This window comes from Anas platyrhynchos, chromosome 1, assembly GCF_047663525.1.
Source record: "Anas platyrhynchos isolate ZD024472 breed Pekin duck chromosome 1, IASCAAS_PekinDuck_T2T, whole genome shotgun sequence".
NCBI classification, from domain to species: Eukaryota; Metazoa; Chordata; class Aves; order Anseriformes; family Anatidae; genus Anas; species Anas platyrhynchos.
This window is the reverse complement of record NC_092587.1, coordinates 66,374,559-66,395,614: the sequence shown is the minus strand read 5'-3', so window position 1 is coordinate 66,395,614 and position 21,056 is coordinate 66,374,559. Positions and strand designations below refer to the sequence as shown.

General features: G+C 36.7%; 1 protein-coding gene across 8 annotated transcripts in view; it reads left to right on the top strand.

Moving 5' to 3' along the window:
* EPS8 (EGFR pathway substrate 8, signaling adaptor) overlaps positions 1-20,180 on the top strand; it is a 132,932-nt gene extending 112,752 nt beyond the window's left edge. For all 8 annotated transcript variants that reach the window (XM_038173072.2, XM_072040290.1, XM_027462173.3 and 5 more), the window contains 6 exons: positions 946-1,057; positions 1,890-2,033; positions 9,196-9,433; positions 12,880-13,060; positions 13,493-13,622; positions 18,760-20,180. In XM_038173072.2, coding sequence (XP_038029000.1) covers positions 946-1,057; positions 1,890-2,033; positions 9,196-9,433; positions 12,880-13,060; positions 13,493-13,622; positions 18,760-18,873 — 919 coding nt within the window. In that variant the 3' untranslated portion in view covers positions 18,874-20,180. The remainder of the gene's footprint in view (positions 1-945; positions 1,058-1,889; positions 2,034-9,195; positions 9,434-12,879; positions 13,061-13,492; positions 13,623-18,759) is intronic.
* Positions 20,181-21,056: the final 876 nt, after the last annotated feature.

Here is a 21,056-nt window from a genome sequence, read left to right as displayed (position 1 = left end):
CCTGTGCTGTGATGTTGTATGCCAAACCACTGTTTGTTTATTTTTTTTGCTTTTTTTTTTTTCTCATTTGTTTTTGTTTTATTTATTTATTGTTTTGTTTTAAGCTTTACTGTTTGGTAAGGATTTGGGTTTTTAAGTGTTATTTACAACAGGTGAATAATATTACTGTTTCTTTTGGATGTATTCTGAGGGGGGTGGGGGACTTGTCACTTTGAAGAGGTAGCACATTAAAGAAACTAGTAACTTGTTACCCAAAGGCAATGTGAACAGATCTTTCCTCAAGGAAAAGAATGCTGCTGATGTATACTGTGGTATGCTTTATTTTACAATGAACCCTGCTCTTAATTGATGCAATAATTTGAGATTCTTAGAGGTTATGATACATTATAAATAATTAAGAAAACTGATCTGCAGCAGGCAAGCATTTCTTGTAGTTTAATTCCATTGGTATCAATGTCAACATGACTTGAAGCTTAATTTATAATGAATGCTAGAAATACAATTTTGTGCAAAGCACAAGATACTAAGTGTATACCAAGCATATTCATTTATTAGTATGGGAAATGATTGTTTAACTTACTGTAGTTCTCTATAAGAAATAAGACTAAATATAGTGTGCATATTTATCTTAATAAAATGGCACCTGCAAATCCAAGTAATTATCATACACATTGCAAGCAGTGGGCCAATAAAGATTATCGGTTCTTAAGGTTCATGCAGCTCAACCACATTTTTCTTTTTTTCTTTTCTTGTGTATGTGTGTGATGTAATGTGATGTGTACATGTTTAGTAAGTATGTTGTGAATAGACAGTTCTACAGCAACAGCAAGTTATGTTCTTTTTTGCTGTTTAAATGTTTTGCGGGTTGTTGAAGGAGGGCATTTTATCTATATTTTTATTTGCTTGAATGTCTCACTGAACAATAGTCTGATCTTTACATTGCAGAAACTATGAAGCACACAATAAAACGCAGTCCAAGAAATATGCCAAATGCAAGTATGAGTTTATGGCAAGAAACAACAGTGAGCTTTCTGTCATGAAAGAAGAGATAGTAGAGGTAACTTTTTTGCAAAGAGATGACATAAATTTCTGGTACTAGTCAAAGCTGAGGGTACCTTTCCTGGGGGCAGCACTAAGGACTTCAGTGTTTTTATCTGATTGATCTCCATTAATATGGAAAGTTCAATTAATTTGTTTTGCATCATAGACAAGATAAACAGAAATCCTGTGCTGACTTATGGCTCATTGCTCTGGAGATTCATGCTGTAATATAATTGTGTGTTTCTTCTGTCTTCTCATTTAAAATCATTTGGTAGCATGTAAATAAGTGGCTCTGTCAAACACTACCTGTGTACACACAGTGAAAGACTGTCCTTTCCTGGAAGCAATGGTACGCTGAGAGATGGACAGAAATGTAGAGGGGAAGAAGTAACAGAGAAAATGTTGTGTATAAGGCTGCTCTGCTCGTAGTCAGAAAACAAATTTCTGCTGTCCATCCTGCTCCAATTCCTTCTTTACTCAGAAATGCACTCTCCAAATTTGTGCCATAGCAGAGTCATGCATTTTCCCTTGGGTGCCAGCCTCTCTGTACAAGTACTTGATTTTTATTCCACTGTGTTGTCCTGCACATGTCTGAGTTCACACAGGTTCATTTGTGTGCTATTCTACAGTATCCTTTCTTGAGAGCCACATTTTGAAAAGTGAACTACTATGATGTAGAATTACTTATGGTGATAATCAAGGAAGCCTACAGGGCTGTGTAACATCTGTGTAAGATTTGTTGACAATCACAGAACCTGGCAAAGTTATGATTTTGTTTGGAAATGATGTAAGTGCTGGCAGGAGGAAAGTCAGAAAAAATATGTAATTATGTTACCAAATTATTTCAGATTCTGGATGACAGAAAGCAGTGGTGGAAGGTTCGGAATAAAAGCGGCAACGCAGGCTTTGTGCCAAACAACATTTTGGACCCTCTGAGGAATTATGAAGGTGATCTAGGATTGCCAGAACCTGTGTATACCCGCGCCATCCAGGTACCATCAATTCCTTGGGAGACAAAATTTCTTTTCAAAAGTGTGTGTGTACTTGTTTGTGCGTTTACAAAGGAGGAAGAGATTCACAGCAAAGCTAAAATATTTTCATAGTCTACTGATATGTCAAAAGATGCATATTTCTTTTACAGGCTGAAGTTTATTTCTGTATTGCATGGAGTCTAACAAGAGAATAAAGTTGATAGAGATATAGCAAAGTCTTTTCCTTTAGAGCTTTTTTCTGGTTATTTACTTAGAGGTAGTAATTTCCACCCTAATGGATGTTTATGCATTTATTTTAATTGCAAATATCCTTTGTGCATTGATAGCTGTTGATGCCAAAGAAGGAGTTTGAATTATTTAAGGTAGGGTATTCTTTGTTACTTCTAGGAGAGTGAACACTAGTTTTTCTTTTTATTTCTTTTTATTTTCTCTCTTTGTGTGTGTTTCAATCTTAGTTTCAAATCTATTTAAATACAGTAATTTTGGAGTTGTAAAAAAACAGGTGTCTTTGCTTTTGAATTCACAAAGCAGGTATTTTCAATTATTATTCCTGTGCATCATCAGCAATTTAGTCTACTAAACTAATTTTGGTTTTATTTCTTTCACATTATAGCACAGAATTAACTTTATATGTATATTTATATATATATATATATGCCGAACAGAATTAGAGGGTAAAATATTAAAAAACAAATAAACAAAACGCCAAACCCTGTATCTCCCCCCCCCCCCCAGTCTTACATCAGTGCAATTGTCTGCCTGAGTAAGGATTTAAAGACTTAAAGGATAAAGTTGTAATGTATAATTTTACACCAACTTTGAGTTGTCTGGAGGCTCATAAAACAAAAGATCATATTTTATAAGATCTGTTTCTTCCCTCTTATATCTAATGATTTTGAAAAATTAGGCAAACAATTTCAGATTAAGCAGAAATTCCAAGCCTGACTCTAAATGAGACTTTAAGTCCAAATGGAAGCCAAACTTTTGTTGAAACTTAAAGTTGAATTAAATGTTATTTAGTCTAATATTTGTTCCTTGTGCCTACATGTACCAGCTGTTGACTGAAAAACAAGAAATTCCATAATGTTATTGTTAACAGTCTATTGCAGACTCATCTAAAAGTTCCAGCTGAAGGTGCCACTGTGCCAAATTACGTATACAGAGTTATCATGAAAGCTGCAGCTTTTGCAGTGTTTCCAGTCTTTCCATGGATATGGAAAGTCTCTTGATAAACAGGTTCTATATTATTTCTCCCACAATCATGTGGAGGATGTATCCTGAGCTTGCTGGGCTTTAATCACATCATTTCTGAGTTTTTCCTATGTGCAATTGTTTGCCAATAAGGTATGAGCTCTTTATAAATTGATTATGCTTTTTAGCTCTGTGTGAAGTGAAGCATGCATCTAGAGTGCTTTTCAAATCCTGTTTTAAAGATCTGACTTATTTTCTTTAAGTGCATGTAATTCTGTGTGTTTGGAATTTGCTGAGAAATATTGAGCAGACTAAATAAGTATAGAACTGAGTAGAAGTTCTTATACTATTTTTTTATTTTAATGCACTGCAGGTTTTGATGTTTTCTATTTGAAATAATTACATGGCATAGGAAGTAGTAAAATAATCATTTTCACGAAGCATTCTCCAGGAAGCCATGAAAATTAGGGACAGAGAACAACTTCTAAGATAATTTTTTCTTTCCCCTCTGGCAGGTTGTTCCCTACAGCCCATTGTTTATTTCAGCTGTAGCTTTATCGTATTCAAATGTGAGCTTTAAAAGCTGCAAAAGTATTTAACAATATAATGAATTACACTGGATAAAGGAAGTCTTTACCAAGACATGTCAGTAATGTTGTTCTCAACATTATGTTGATTATGATAATTTTAGGACTGCTGCATGTACTCATTCATCTCTTTCTTTGTGATAGCTACATGGTTCGTTTGGGATCTTTTTGCATAACACTATTTTCATAACAATGCCAAGAGACATTGCTGCTATTTCAGAGAGAAATGAGGCATTGAAGGGATTACTGACTGACCCAAGGTCAAACAAGAGAGCCTGTGGGCAGAGCAGGGAAATTGAAGCTGTTCCTATCAGTGCCTTTGAGAGACCCTGAACACAAGCAGGCTCTGAGTGCCTGGTGCTGTCCAGATTTCTGCCAGTCTGCTGAGTTGTCTTTGGTTTCCAAAGGACTATTTTCAAAGTGGTGTGCTAGCTGTGTCGAGCACCCTGGTCCACTATTTGTCGCAGATAAGTGCGATGTACAAGGGAAGCATGTTTCATTTCAGGATAATGGACTTCAAAGCATAGCTGACCAAAATAAGCTTCCAGTTTATTATGAAGGATTAAGGGTTCTTCTTCATAATAAAATGGATTATTTTTCCATTCAGTCATTTTACAGGCTGACACCCTTCCTCTGAGAGATGGATGCTGATTATCACAATTCTCAGAGCTGCAAAGTTTGTTTTACTCTCACTCTGTTCCCTCTGTGAGTCCACATGATAGATCAGAACCTAATTCTTCTCTCAGCCCCTTTCAGGATCCAGATCCCATATAGTTACCTGAAAGCAATGAACTGATCCTACAGATGATACTTGCAGGACCATTGTAATCAATGTCCTAGTAATTTCACTGTCTTTGTGAGTCAGAGTCTGTAACATTGTTCTGGTCAGGGGAAAAAAAAAAAGTCTGGAATTATTTCCAGTAAAACCCTTGCTTTTAATACTTTTGTAGATTAGGTAAAGCTTTTTGATGGTTGTTTATATCTTCCACTAATGTTAATTACACACTATCAGTTTCCCTTGGTGTTGGTCATTTAGTCTGCCTCTTTATGGTGGAACAGCAGTCATACTTCACCATCCTCTACAGATAATATAAACAGTTTCCCTAGTACTTGAACTTCTCCTTATGTACAAGTATTCCCAGAGAACAGACAAAATAATTAATCACGGTATTTCCTATTTTCTGTGCCTTTTGTAATATTTCTTAATGCTTTTCAAAAAGAAATATGAAAACCATAATTAGGATAGAGGTTTGTATCTTGCTGGGTATGTTAATTAATCTCATGACACCTTTTGTGTGGTGAGGCAGCTATTTTCTCGGTGATGTAAATGAAATCCTGAGGCACGGACAGTAAATGTTAAGCCAAGTGCAGTCCATTAGTATTATTTTAATAAACCTTGACTGTCCACAGAAGTGATATGGTATATTTATGAGTCATGCTTTTGGTACGTAAACACTGAGATAAAAGTCTCCACTTCATTTGGGGCAAGCATCCTTTGGGTTTCTTGGCGATCTACCATCAAAACCTTTCTTTCAAGTCTCTGTTTAGCAGCTCTCTGAAAATATCTCTCTGTGGGAAGTTGTTTTCTCTCAGGCGCAGCATTTGTGCTCCAAGTTAGTGTCATAGTGCCATACTCATCTTTTGCCAACTGGTATCTTTCCTGCAGATCATGAATTGCTTGATAATGCAGAGATGTAGTTGCCAGGTGTTCATTTTGTCATGGCCAAAGAGATGTCACAATTTTTGATCACGAGCTAGTATCTTTTTTACTTTGTTTCGTATTAAATGCTCTTTAAAGATGCCATCAGACCAAGGCTTTTTTAAGGCTTTAGAAGAAAGGTTATTTTTGTGTCCAATTCAACATTGATCTAATCCCAAATTATGGGATGGCATTTATTAAACAGAAATGTAATGAATAATTGTAAAAAAGAGCATGATTGCTAAAAATTAAAAGTCCACAGCGTGCTCCCCAAATATATACATAAATTTGTAAGAAATGGGGACTATGCTTGGCTAATAACAATCCATGTAAGTAAATTCTTTCAAACTTTTTAATTTGTTCCTTCTAATATATTTCTTTCCTTCTTGCAAGATTCTAGCAAGATGGATTTGTAAATCCTGTAAAACCGTAAATTCCTTACACCCCACAAAGCGTAAAGTAGGTGCCTCATAATAGTATTAGTAGTATTAATAGGCAGCTGTCTGATTCTGTGTAACAGCTGAGCCCACCAAAGGCAACTCAAGTTAAAGACCTCACTTGAAATTTCCTTTCCCAGTCCTAGGTACTTCATTAGCAAATAAGGGGGTACAAGCCTATTCTCTCTGGTGACCAGCAATAGGACCCAAGGTAACTGTATGGAGCTGCAAGCAAAAGGGGAGGTTCAGGTTGGCTGTCAAGAAAAGGTTCTGCACCAAAAGGGTGGTCAGCCTACCCTGGGAAGTGGTCATGGCAGCGTTGAAGAAGCATTTGGGTAATGATCTCAGACATAGGGTCTGTTTTTTTGCGTGGTTCTGTGTGGACCCAGGAATGGGACTAGATGACTCTTGTGGGTCCTTCCCAACTCAAGGTACAATATGACTGTATGATTCTATGTCTGTCAGCAGCAATCTTTACCTTGTTTTGTAAGCTACTCAATATTTTTAAACTCCAATAAATAGGCTTTTTTCCCATACCTGTTCTGATTTAATTCTCAATATTCTACAGTTGTGATATCATTTGCATCATCACAAACATTCATCTTCTTTTTTAAAAAAAAAATCTATTTCTGAGTTTCTGTCTGTATGGATAGGTGCTTTGAAAAGATCTCATTGCTGATATGGCTTCACATATGAGTGTTGAAGTAGCCAATACTCCATTCATGGTCCAAAAGAAAAAAATGAGAATAGCTCATTATATGAGTTGCTTAGTGAGTAAGAAGAGGTAATTATTAGCACTGATGTTCTTTTCTTTTTAAATTGCTAGTGTGTGTGAAATTTCAGGAAAGATGTGTGAGGCGGTTACTTTTTACCTTACTAACAATACTCTTTGGTATGATTTACTCCATTTTCCTCACAGCAATTGCTGGGAGAGCTTTCAGAGGTAACAAAATTACTATTCTGATTTGAACCTCAAAAATTACTCTTTTAGACTGTGTAGTTACCAAATTCCATAGTGCATGCTTGTTTTCTTTGTAGCAATGAATAGAAGTGATGGGATGAATCTGTGGATGTCCTCAGAATATCTGGAATTAAAGAAAGAAATGTTCAAAAAAAAAAAAAGTAATGTTAAATTGATTCAAGTGTATAATTGTTTTTTGTGCAGTGTTCAACAAAAATTGAAGTGTATTTCAATGTTGTTTCATTTTTAAATTTAGAATTTGAGTAATGTTTCCAGATCAGTTTTTATTTTCACTCCAGCATGCAGTAAGTCGTTTTGATGAGGCTTGTAATTGCAGTATGTGATTACATGTTTCAGAAACAACATTAGTATCATCTGTTGAGAGCTATATGTAATGTTTTGCTGTCACTTCTGGATTGTGACTGTGGTGACATGCAGTTTATGCATTGGTTTGTAATGAATCCTCTCTACCATAAAGAGGGGTGCTTTTTCTTTGCATGTTGGTTAAGAAGGTCAAGGACAAGCATGGTGGTAGTAGTCTAGAAATATGAATCCGTGAACAAAAGGCAGATTTTATTTATATTGTTAGAAAATTTTAAAATCTGTGAAATTCTTAAATTAACATAATTTTGGATATATCAGAGTAAATCTCTGTGTAAATTTCTTAAATATACAACATTCTGCTTGTTCTCTTATATTCTACATTTTACTTTTTTGGCATTTGAGATTTTATTTTAAAAAGTGTTTTGTTGTCTTCACATCACAATAGTAGAATACTGAAAAGTCAGGTATATAACTTTTTTTAAAAAACCCCCTCCACAGTGCACTGCACCAGATGAACACAAAATGATCCATACGAATTTTTTTTACATGCTAAGAACAGAAACTGAAAAGGTTTAATGGAGAATGTATTGTAGGACTATATGTTTGCTTCAGTAGCTGACTACTACAATTTAAGTGAAAAATTATCTAAGGGAAGCAAAATACATTTTTTTTTCCTAGGCTTTATAGAACCTGATGGGATGAATTTTTGGTTGGTGTAACCCTGTAGTGATTAGTGTTTACAATCCCAGTTCACATGCGCTACAAAATGCCTTGCCCATTGGTTAGATGCACCAAGTGGAGGATTCCTGTATAAGGGCAGTTGTTGACATTTTATAAAGGTTTGCTTGTTGACAGGGCAGTGATGTGCTATTCAGTTTCTAACATATGGCTCCTACAAATATTTCTCTACTTGATCTGCCATAACCCCTCAGCCTCCAAGGAAATAGTAAATGTTATTTCAGGATGGAGCAATGAGTCTGGGGAATGTACTCTTCTATTTTCATAGCAAAATAAGCAGACTTCTCATAACTAAGAAATGAGACATCAGTACTGAGCAAGTAAACTTTAATATTAAACTTCCAAGCCGTGTTATTCTAAAACTGCAGAGAGGGAGCAGTGTTAAAACAGTGAGCTGTGAAATTAGAATTGTTGGAAAGAAAAAAGTAACATAAGCTAGTTGCAAGTTTCTGGGCTTGCCTGTCATTGGGACTACTTTGCGAATATGCATGTCTCTTCCTGTCACTGGCACCATTCTAGAGGCAAAGGAGAGAAGAAATTATTCCCCCAAATTATTTTGAGGCATCTGCCAGCTAGCTATTAAAAGCAAGATAATTTGCATGCTGTTAGAAAAGTTTTGGGGTGAATTTATTCCAAGAATTATGGAGTTTGTTTAATTGCATTGTTGCATTGAGGTGGCTTGTTAGTGCTCATACAAATAGCTGAAATGCCACTCCTGAATAGGTAGGAGGAGCCGGAACCTCTTAAAAATTGTCTGCAGCTTCAGAAACAATGTGTTATTCCAATTTGGTGACGTTCATAAGTTAAATCATTAGTCAGGCTTAGGTGTGGCTGGACATGTCCATTTTTCACTATTTTTAACATGACTTCTATAAAACATGTTTTTAAACTGATAAACTCCAACAATTAAAAAATTTTGGAAGTTGTTCAAAAGTGCCAGATAGTAAAGTTCAGAATTTTAAAACAATTTTATTTATAGAAATAATCTGTTTGAAAGAAATAAATGCATTTCATATGATGTGATTGTTCTGAGTTCTATGCCTGACAATGATACCAAATCAAGCTTTGGCAAATTTTGAAACTGTTTCTGGCAAGTAGGATGTTTTTGTTCAGTAAATGAAATCAGTTGGTGCAAAGCTCCTCAGCTTTTTCTTCAGAAGCCTGAGTTTGTCGAACTTCTTGTCCAAGTTTTATTGTTGAACCAAGTCTCTCTGCATCTTTTCAGAAACAAAGGACAGACTATGCCGCAAAACAACCCAGTCCAGTTCCTGCTACTCCTTCACCGCCTCCAACACCTGCTCCTGTGCCTGCAGCTGTCCCCCTCCCTCCAAGCACACCAGCACCTATACCGGTTCCTGTGCCGAAGGCGCCTGCAACCATCAGCCGCCAAAGCAGCACCTCTAGTGACAGCGGTGGTAGTGTTGCACGAGACAGCCAGAGGAACAAACAAGTTCCTGTGGATCGTAAGTTTGTTTAAGAAGCAAGAAAAAAAAATATTTCTACTATCCCTACATCTTTTGCTTAATCCTTGAATTCCTGAAAACCTCGTGTTTCAGATAAATTTTTATGAAATATTTCGCTTTAACCCCCTATTTAAAATACTGATTTTCTAAGTACAGTGTTCTCTATACAAATATGATGGTGAGTAGGAGCAAAACACTTCTGCACTTACGCTAGGCCTAAAACAGCAGTACATCCTCTCATTTTATGACTACTTAGGATCTTCAGTCAGTGGTTTTCAACACTGTAAATGCCCATGCTGATACTCTAGCTAATGTACATTGCTTGCTTGCATGCGTTATCGTTACTGCATTACAATCCAAATCGCTTTTGAAACCAGTTAGACTGTTTTTACACTTCCATCAGTGGTCATCCATGTTTCTAAGGAATTTGTATCTTTCTGAAACATGTATCCAAGGCCTCTAACAGGACTTACAGGTCTGGCTGATGCATAGAAACCATGCTGTAATGGTGTTGTAGGAGTCTTATCTTTTATAATCAGGACCTCTCAGCTTGGTCAAAGCAACAGCAACTGGTGGGCCACTGAGCAAATTAGTGCCTCCTTGTCTCAGGGGGATGAGAGAATATAATCCGTAGCCCTGTAGCTGGAAAAACATGGTAACCTGCATCCAGCAGTGTGTGGCAGTCATGAAATAATCTGCTTTAGACATCCCTGTAATTTTAAAACATAGCTGCTGCTGAAGCTGCTACTGTGTATCAACTAAAAAGCAGTTTGGTTAAAATAGCTTATTTAACCAGCCAATAATTTCTCTCCTAAATGTACTTTAAACACTGAAATTGCCTAGATTAAAAATAACTGAAACTTTTATGCAAGCATTTGCTCTATCTACTAACACAGTAGCTGTTAAAATAATGAGCTTTTGCAGTTCAGGAATTGACAGCTTTTCCAGTCCCAGGCCTTATCAGAAAATCCGACCTCCACTTGAGCTAAAAACTGGAACTGAGTGTAATCCTTTCTGAAGAGGGCTTCTTTCCCCATCATCACTGGTGGATTGGAAGCACGCCTCCTTGGATATGCCTGCTCTGGCATTGCCTGGAGGTAGACCAGCTCCCTCCAAAGCTCTAACTCAGGAAGGCTCAGGGACATTTTTAGTTTTTTCATGGAACAGACTTTAAAGATGGTAATTATAACTGGAGTTGAGCCTTGCAGGAGGAATGTGCTTCGCTGCAGCTTCCCAAAGAAACAGTAGGGCCTGCTTCTGCCCTTGTCCTCTGTTGGGTGATTTGACACGTAAAATAAAACAAACAAACAACAACGATAACAACAACAACAACAAAAAAACAGAAACCGGAACAGTTATAAAAGAGGTGTAAAGTGAGAATGAACTTCCCCTGTTCATGGGGAACTGTTCTGGCTGTAGGTATGAGGTGCAAAGGGTTGCTGTAGACCAAGTGGTTACAAGACATGTTCTGTGGCCCCCTCAGGTTCCAGTGAGGCCAGAGGCCATGCCTGAGATTCGTGCCCTCACCGGGGGCTTTAACTCAAACCCACTCAATGGACTTCAGCTGCCTCAGTGTCCTTGGAAAATAACTGCCTCTGTGACAGTAATGGGCAGCCCTTGCTGTGCAGCTGCTGCCTGAGCACCCACCTCACCCTGCAAAGATCAGGGTACCGAGCAGTTGGTACTGAGTGTATTTTGTTTGTTTATGGTAACGTATCAAACAATACTAAGGATCTGTTACCTACCAGCTAAATATTTATCTTCTGATACAGTCTTGGTGTGGATAAAACCTAAGTCTTTCAAAGTCTGTGTAAATAGAAGGACGATAGCAATTTTCTTTCTGTCTTCCTGTTTGGGGAAAATAACTGGTGCATGCTTCATTAACATTGCCTAAAGGTTTTATTCATATATCCCCTCTCAGACCTTCACGTACCACTGAGCACGTCATTTTAGCTTCCAATTCACACTCTGGAAAAAAAAATACTGATGGGGTCTGAATGCCTCATATGCTTTGCTAGAGATACTTGTCCACTTTCAGCCTGGGGCTATTTTATGAAAAGAAAATAGTTAAGATGAGGATTTTTCTTCTTCTGGTGGTTTTATTAAAAAAAAGAAAAAAAAAAAAGCCCTGTTTTTATTGATCCAACTGGCTAGAGAGGTAGATCCTTGGAAAAGTGTTGGGAGAATATAAAAGGAAAAAAGAGAATGAAAAATTTTAATATCTTACAGTTTTTCCATATGATGCTGTGTCTTTTTCCTCTGTTGCTGTCAGTGTAACAGGAGGAAAAGAATGACTTTTGCCACCTGAATGCATCAGAGAAGTTGATGTAGTTACTCTTTGTGTATGAAAATGTGGCTGTTGAATAAAGGAAAATAAAAACAAGGAAATCCTGAGAATTTTCAAGTTCACTTACAGTTGCATGTCAAAGTATTTTTGTAATAAGACCAGAGTTACTGCATGGAGAGATTAAGGGTGTTAAATCATTATGTTCTCTGTGCCTAAGAGGATATTCGCACCCTTTCAGGTTCTACCTATTTTTTTGTGAAATCATCCACAGAACATCTTTTATGTATTAAAAGAAGTCAGTATCATCATAATTGATTGTGTGAAACGAATGAAAAGCATTTCAGTTTGTTGTCTGCTAGTGGCCAGCCTTAAAACTGAATGTTTCAGACAAAAGGGTTCTGTGGGAACGCAAATTTGCATAATTTGGTTTTAATTAAAAATAAATTAAAAAAAAAAAAGTTCTTGCCCCAGTTCCAATGTCTCTGATATGACAGTCAGCTCCTTTTTTTTGTTGTTATTTTTATATTGAAGCATGACATTGTGTCAGCCAACCATTGCTGCACCGCTGAGGCTTGAAGTGAATTCAAATTATCTTTTGTGGTCTTTTCTTAAAATCCCTCGAAAAAATTTATTACTATACTAATGTGTTAGCTGCAAGGTGGTATGTTTCAGTAGCTGTGATTTATTTTTTTGCCTAGGTTGATTTGCACCAAAAACTTGAGCAATAAAGTAATAAACTTTCCACAGTGAAAAGAATCTTATTTTCTTCCTTCTGTTTTTTTTTTTTTTTTTTTTTTTTTCACGATATCATATTTCTGTTGGAAAAAACTCAAACTATGGCAATTGAACAACCTTCTGTACCCATTTTCCTGTGCAGCTTGAGGGCTAGACTGCTCTGCATACTTCTGCAACGTCAAGTTTATCTCTTCTTTCTAGGGTCTCACTTAAATATATTTATTTAGCTTATTTTGTTTTGCAAATGGATTAGGAATAACAAAATCTTCCCAGGGGATCAAGGAAAATAATAACTCAATTAGAGCCAATGAGTAAATCTTTAAAGAAAAAAAAACGTTTAAGATTTAAAGTGGAGTGTAAGAAATCACCTGGCCTTGGTAAAGCACCCTTGAGAATAATTTCTGTGGGGCACTTCTCTCTCTAGGCAGGAAATCCCAGATGGAGGAGGTGCAGGACGAACTTGTTCACCGGCTCACCATAGGCCGCAGTGCTGCCCAGAGGAAGTTCCACGTGCCACGGCCAAACATCCCGGTGGTGAACATCACTTACGATTCCTCACCTGACGATGTGAAAGCGTGGTTGGAGTCCAAAGGATTCAACCCTGTGTAAGTTTGAGGACAAATGTAAGAAAGCTTCTAAAAATGATTTTCCTGTCAGTAAGTTGTGTATGGTCTTCCTGATTTTGAAATCAAGCAGCTTTCTGAAAATCAAGGTGTGTCAGCTGCACTCTTGGAAAATATTATTTGTTTTAGCAAATATATATTTATATACATATGAATGCATATATATATTTGTATATATTTCTACATGGTTATAGATATCTATATGTATTTTGGAAAAAAAAAAAAGTGCATATCAGCCTTCACCAAAATGTACTGGCTATGACAGGTACTGAATTGACTTCAAGTGTTCTTTTGCTTGCAGTTTAGACTTGATTCGGTAGCTCTGTTCTAGTGAGGGATGAAGAAAATCACCTTCTTCCCTTTAGCCCATTGTATTTCTGCTTATTTCTTGCTTGCTTTTTCTTGTGACCTCAGGACTGTTAACAGCCTTGGTGTGCTGACGGGTGCACAGCTTTTCTCCCTCAATAAAGACGAACTGAAGACTGTTTGCCCAGAAGGGTCTAGAGTCTACAGCCAAATTACGGTACAAAAGTCTGCTTTGGAGGTATGTATAACGCTTCTTACTAGCCTAACACTGGCTTGCTGATGTCTGAGAAATAGGATTTGAGTCACCATTTTTTGTATGTAAAGAAGTAAGTAGCTCTTCATGCTGTTCCCATCACATTGATACGCATTTTTTTTACCTGGGTTATTTGGTATAAATGCATTGAAACAGCATTCCTCAAAAAGACTGGGTGGAACCTCTGCCCTCTTCTTAAAGATTCCACAAAGTGTTAGAAAAAGTGTACAGTGGTATTCAAGCAAAAGAGGTTGAGTGTTGTAGTCAGGCTCCCTACAGCTGCAAAAAGAGAGTTGAGCCAAAAGGGACTTTAGGGAAAACAAGAGGAGAGCATGAAAAGCCTTTCTTTCTGCTTGTTGCTCAGCCCAGTACATGGACAAACAGGTTCTCCAGGTACTTTTGGTGGTGATGTGTCAGTTTTGCACTATCTGCATAGAGGAGATTTGATTTATTAGTTGTGTGAAAGCGACAGAGTGAGAGTACGCTGTTGAATCTCATGGTCTTTCAGGTCAAAAGCCGGGGAATCTTTATTGGTGGATCCTAAGAGTAGCAAAATGCATTTGATACTGTGATAGCAGAATTACTGAGCCATAGATAAATACATGGTGCTTCTGTATTCATTGTTCTGCAACAGTTTTCTTTAATTGCAGTGGTATTGTTCCTTACACTCCTTAAAATCTTGGATAGTTGTGCTAGGGAGAAAGCTTATCAATTCAAAATCAGGAAAATACTAGTATTTTTTATTTTAATCTTGCTATGGTAAATGGAGAAATGGACTAGATAATATCTAGAGTTGAGACTAGCCCACAAAGAAGCTATAATCTTCACATTCTGTTTAAAAGAAAATCATGAAAAAAATATTAAAATATCCCTTTATTCCCTCACAAAACTAGGACTAACTTGGTTGATTTGAAGATTTAACTGCCAGGCCTATTTTTAAAAATACATTTAAAATTATGCATATCTTATGATTTACTGATTAGTGTAGAATAGAGAGAATTGCTTTCTAACACTGTTAAACTTGCGTTATTCCTTTTCTTCAAACCCTTTTTTCCTGTGAGAGGAGTAGAGAAATTTTTCACTTTTACTCTTAAGAGTATGTCACTACAGTCCAATGCAATCCATCACTTCCTAGTGAAGATATATGTGTATTCTTAAACTTTTCTGGAATGTCAGCAATATTCAGTTCCATAAAGAAGGCCTTGTTTACTGAGATGGAAGTAAAACCAAGAAATTGCTTATTAAAATAGCTTTAAAACAATTTTATACCCATATCATCACAAGTAAATATGTTATGGTTTAAAACTTTAAAGTAGGGATTATTTTCATTTTTCTTAAACAGAATGATTCTTACAAACGTGTTTCAGAATGTCATTAAAAGAGAAAGGTAATCTATGTACGTCAGAGATGCTGACTTGTTGGAGGAGATAAAAGAAATACGAGCTTTAACATGGCACCTGAAAGAGCATTTCCTTTTAAGAACTCTGTGCCCTGCCAGAGGACCTGACGGATGTCCTAGCAGGGTGTAAAGCTAACTTCATGATTATGCTAGGCGTGTATGTGGGTTTCAGCTCCCATATCTAAGAAAGCACTCCTCACCTTTCTGGTGGAAGTCAAGTTGAAAACCAGAGATCCACAGGACTGTAGAGGTCTATCCTTTTTTTCCTCTGTGCTGTTTCTCTGCTTGCCCCAGATAGGCTTACTTTGCAGGAAACTGAGGAGTTGAAACATGTCTAATAAGTGCTCTACACGTGTTAATAAACAGTTCCTGAGAGTTAAGCAAGGTTGTTGGATTTTGTTAGTGAACATGTAGCGCAAATCCTTACTTGTGTTTCAACTGTTTGAGGTTTAACTGATGAATTCAGAACTGAAGCAATTCCTGATTGCTTTAGCTTGTGTGCGGCATTGCACAGAACATGAACACACATCTTCCTTTTTGTCTATGCAGTATTTCATGTCACAGGTTTCACAAAGGCTATCCATGTTTAAGAGAATCTTTAGGAATGAGTACCATCAGTCATAGCCAAAATGTCTATGTTACACAGCATACGTGAGCTTGTGTCTTCCAAATAAGATTGTGTTTTACTGCTCAAACTAGAAATGTTTCTAATTACAGAAGTATTTAAGTGCACGCATACCTGTTGTACCTGTTGTACAATCAAGCATAACTGAATGCTTTTTATAAGTGGTTACTAGGTTATGGGCTTGACCAAAGCAATTGTCCTACAAGTGACAACTTGTCCTAGAAGTGACAACTTTTCATGAAGTTTTGTAGCTCTGACATCCTTTCAGTAGTACTTGTGCTACTGTAATCATATTTCTGTAAATGACCTAGGTGCTAAGTATAAATAACAGTAACAGCTGGAGTCAGAACAAACCCATGCATTGTCTAGTGTTACAGAACCTCCTGCCTTGTCTTTGCTTGTTATTTCTGCCTAGGATCTTCCACAAACACTTCTCGATTCATACCATCTCAATTCATACAATCCCTGCCTCTCGGATTTGGGTCTGCATTCCCCAATACTGATAAACAGGTCTTCACCTTTATGCAGCTGCATTTTTTTTTTATTTGTTATTCATATTATTTTTTATATTCTTCTGCCTCAGGCAGAAGAATTTAGCATTTTAAAATTGGAATTCCAGTTCTAATCACGACTGGAATTTAGTAATTTTACCTTTTTGAGGAAAAAAAAAAAAATGAATAGGTACCATTACTTCTTTTTTTTTTTTTAAAAAAAAAAAAAACAGCTTTATTTTCATGGTAACTCCATTCAATCCTGAATCAAAACAGAGTATAAAACATCAAAGGAAGCTTTGTGTTGTACCTGTATAAACATGACCAAGGAACAGACTGTGAATATGGGGAAGCTATTTGGCGTTTAATAGCTTTCTAGGCCTGGCCAAGCAAAAGCAGAAAGAAAACTCTATGCAAGAACAGCATGTCAGACAGCAGAGAGCTGGCCATAGCCAGGGACAAACACTTATTTCCTGTCAGAAGATATGGTGGTGGTAGCAGCAGCGTCTCAGGAAGATGAAAGCTAGGATGCACCACACGTTGTACTGATCAGATTACCCCTCTGAGGAGCTGAGGTTGCTCCAGAGAGTTTCAGTTCACTTTTTATGCAACATACAAGGCATTTTAGCAACTTGGCTAGTCAGCTGTATGGATTTACTTTTTCATTGTAAAGTTGATATGATTTTTTTGTGTGCATTTCCTCAACCTTTGTTAAGCATTTCAAGTTCTGGTGTTGAAAAACATTAATCAGAAGATAAACATAGAGATAGAATATCCTGAACACCACCTTTGTCATCTCTAGACATGACAAAAAGTTCAGGTCTACATTACTGTTATTTTCCTATTCCATCAGTGGAAAGCATGGCCACACTTCAAAATAGTTTATCTAGTATGTGTATCAAATTGCCTGGAAATAGAGCTTATTCTCTTGGGCACCTAGGTAAAAGGAAAAACACAGAGGTAGAAGTGGGATTGAATGATGGGGCTTACTGATACCTCATGATCTGGTTAGGGACTAAGTTGGGTAGATCAGAGGCCAAGGTCTAACAGTCTGTTCCAAAAACTGTATTCTCCAAAACAGCCCTAGGCTACTTAGCTATGTTATACCTTGTCTCAGCAGGATGTGCCTGTTGTGTTGGGCCACATGATATACTGCAGTTTGTTTAGTTGAGCAGTATTTCAAGCCCATCAGTCATGCTGTTACTGATGGTATCAGGAAGGTAAACTGTTTCAGCCTTGGCTGCTCAGTCCTTCGCAGAAAATATATTTCTTTATGACCTTTGATAAAGCACGTTGCCAGGTATTTGCTAACATTTTTTATGCATGATTTCAGTAATGGGTGACTACTGCTCTGTATCTGAAACCAAATGGGCAAGAACAAGATGAATTAAGACAAATACAGTGCCCTCTCACCTTCAAGGAGTCAGTTATATGCCCTTTGCTTTGTCCTTCCACCCAGGGAGAAGGGGAGAGAACAATAGTAATTTAGCTAGGACAAGCCCCTCTCCCTGTAGATGCTCAACCTGTCTGCCAGGTAATAGTTTCAGATAATGCATTGTAATGGATCTAACAGGATTAATCTAAATTAAACTTTATGTCATGAGATAAATTTTAAGAAATGGAGGATTTTGAAGAAGCTGAAGAATCAATGGAAGGATTTTTTCCCCATAACTGTCCTGAAATTTGTTTTACATATTTCAAAACCAGTTTCTGCTTCCTTATTGAGAGGATATTTTGGAACCTAGCTTTGAAGCTTGGAAGGTCATGTTACAGGCAAATAACACTAGCTGTTATGGATCTTGCTTTATAATCTTCTCGCCTTATTCAAAGTCATGCGTGCTTTGGAAAGTTCTGCTCTAGTGGATGTGTCCTAGCCTTGTTAATAACTTCATTTACATTGCCAAAGAAATCTGTTTGCCAGTAGCTCAGAAGAATCTTTTTCTTTTTTATTTCACTCTAAATGTGAATTAAAGCCACAGTATTGTTCTCAGGTAATACTGTTGCTAATACACTAATACGATTCAGTTCTTATTGCTCTGTTCTGAGTTTGAAGACTGTGCATCTCTTAACAGCAAATCCATGATGGAGCATTGTGTAATTTGGGTTACTTAGATTAAGTATTCGAATCCTTACTTAGGCCATGGCTGTGCAAACCCATGTGCGTGCATGAATTTTTTGTTGACGTAAATCTAAAACCCCATGAGTTTATGTGCTTTAATTTCTAAATATGATTGTCCTGATTTTTAAGTACTCAAGGGTGGAATCCTAGCAAATTTGTTGGACTTTAACTTTGCATTTACTGATGCTATATTTCACCGCTTAAATATCCGACATATGGGTGCTTGCATGAGAAGTAAAAATGCTCAGCAGTGTTAAAAGTCAAGCTGGCACTTTTAACAGTCTTCAGGCTCTTTTCTGGTCCACATTAAAGAATAGTGTAAATCCTTTCATATTCCCAACGTTATTTAACCGGATTCGTAGTGCGTTTTTGTTTTAGAGCTGCAAGGTGTGTTTAACTTGTTCAAACATTAATAAAATCCTGTAAGTGGAACCTCATGCTGTGTAAAAACTCAAATTAACCAATTTTCTTTTTTCATTTGTTTACAGGCTAACAGTGGTAGTTCAGAACTGCAAGAAATTATGAGAAGAAGACAAGAAAAAATCAGTGCAGCTGCCTCAGATTCAGGTGTGGAGTCCTTTGATGAAGGAAGCAGTCACTAAAAGTCTTTCCTCTTTTCTTTAATTCCATTGTCCATAGCATTATACCATCCAGCTTTGCTTTAGGAAGCAGTGAAGGGGAATGTCTTAATACAGTGTAATCCTAACTAGCCACCATAGAGAAAACTTACAGTAGTCTCCCCAGAAGAACCTGCTGCTGGCTTCCCATCATTAAAAATTAACAGCTGAGAAATCCAACGGAAGTTCCTGACAGGTGAAACTATTAGGATTTGAGTCACTTACACCCAAAGATGGGCCTTGGCTTTAACCATTCCATGACAGATACACTGGAATGTGGCTTTGTTTTTGATCCATCCTAGGAAAGCTGAGATAGCAATAAAAAGCATATGAACCCTTAAGTAATAATACAATCCTGAATTCCATTGCCAGCTTTGCAACTCTGTCTTTTTGGCTCAGTCTTTCTTGTCATGCATTCAGCTGCAGGATGTTTAGTTAAGTCGTTGTTGCCAGCAATTGAAGAGGAAACATTTAGGGAATGAACAGCAGCCCAGCATAGACTGAATCTTTCTTGCATCACTCCCAAGATGTTTTATTACTAATGAGGGTGTTTATAGCAAAATAATACTCTGTACTTTGATTTTATCTATACTTCACTCATAATGAACCATAATATTGCACAAGAAGGAATGAACAGAAAATAGTAATACAATTCAGCTCAAAGAGGGGGTCAGATCTGCTGTTGGTAGCCATGAAACAATTTGAATTACTTTTTTTTTTTAATATACTTGCATTTTTTGTTTGTAACTTAACCTGTTAAAAGAACAGTGTTTAATCTAGACTTTGTGTGTTGATCCCAGATGTCAGTTTTCCATATGTAAAAAGCTATTGTTCCATTATAAATTTAATGTTTTGGAAAATTGGATTCCTGGAGGCAAAAGTGGGAGAAAAGAAAACATCCTTTTCAGCAAATATTATTTTTGAAGATGCAATGATTTTTTTTTTCACAAAAATATTCTGTTACTTCACATGGTTTTGTGATTTTATATATAATATATGTATTATATATAATATATAATATCACTTAATTTAGACAAATTTAATCATCTGGTTTGATTAAGTTACATAGTGCCTTTTTCACATGAATCAGCTTAGTCTGCAATAAACAGTATTTCTTGTTTGTCAAATAGTTGTATCTTTATGGCTACAAAGATGGTATTGAAATAAGAAAGCGTTCTTGATTTTTGCCATTAGTTTGCTCTTCTTCATAGAAGGAAAAAAAGAATCCTATTCATTTTTTCATAAAAGAAATTAAAATCTTAATAAAGGTGTTTAGTGCCATTTATTGTAAATGTCCTTACAAATATTGTTGTGTGTTGGTTATGTGTCTGTCTACAGTATTACATTCTACATATATTCTTTACACCTGTTGAAAGTACATCGGTGCTACGCCTCTCATTGAAATGTGGTCTTTACCCAGAAATGGGTCAGAAAGTGAAGATTGCCAAACTGAAGATTCCAAACACCATAGCAATTGCCAAGAATTTGATTATTTATTTTTTTTTTTTTACCCAGTTAAAGAAATGGCAATTCCCAATTGCATTCTTCCTGCAGGAGACATTTGAACTGGCCAACATGCATGACTACAACCATTCAACCTATACACATAGCTTTAGGGGAGAAAATTGTCTGTCTCGATGCCTGTCCTATTATTAAAACTCAAGGCCAGTCCTCAAAAGATAGGAACTATTCTCTCGGCCAAGTTTAAAATTGTTTCTGCACCTTATGTATATACCTAGTGTCCATATATACCAGTGTCCATACCTAGCTTGAAGCACATTCGCTGTACGGTACAGCCCTCTGACTAACCATATAAAGGAAAATCTGAAACTATTCTTACAAAGGTTCTTCCATTACTTGCAAGTATAGGAGTAAGAAACTTTTAAAAAGATCTTTGAAAGTTGCACTTAAAAATTAGGGTCACTCTGTTTTCACATGCAAAGTACATCTGATACTATAAAAGCCATAGTGGTGGTTATTCGTATCTCTCAGTCCTTGTTAGTTACCAAAATATGAAGCCAATATTCGTATTGTCTGCAAGTTTATTCTTGCATTCAACATATGGTTGCTTTTGCCCAAAGGGGGCACCAGATCTGAGACTCTAGACATTCTGGAGTTTGGTACACAGAGGTCTTGGAAGAAGCACCCATATTATCATCTCTGAGAGG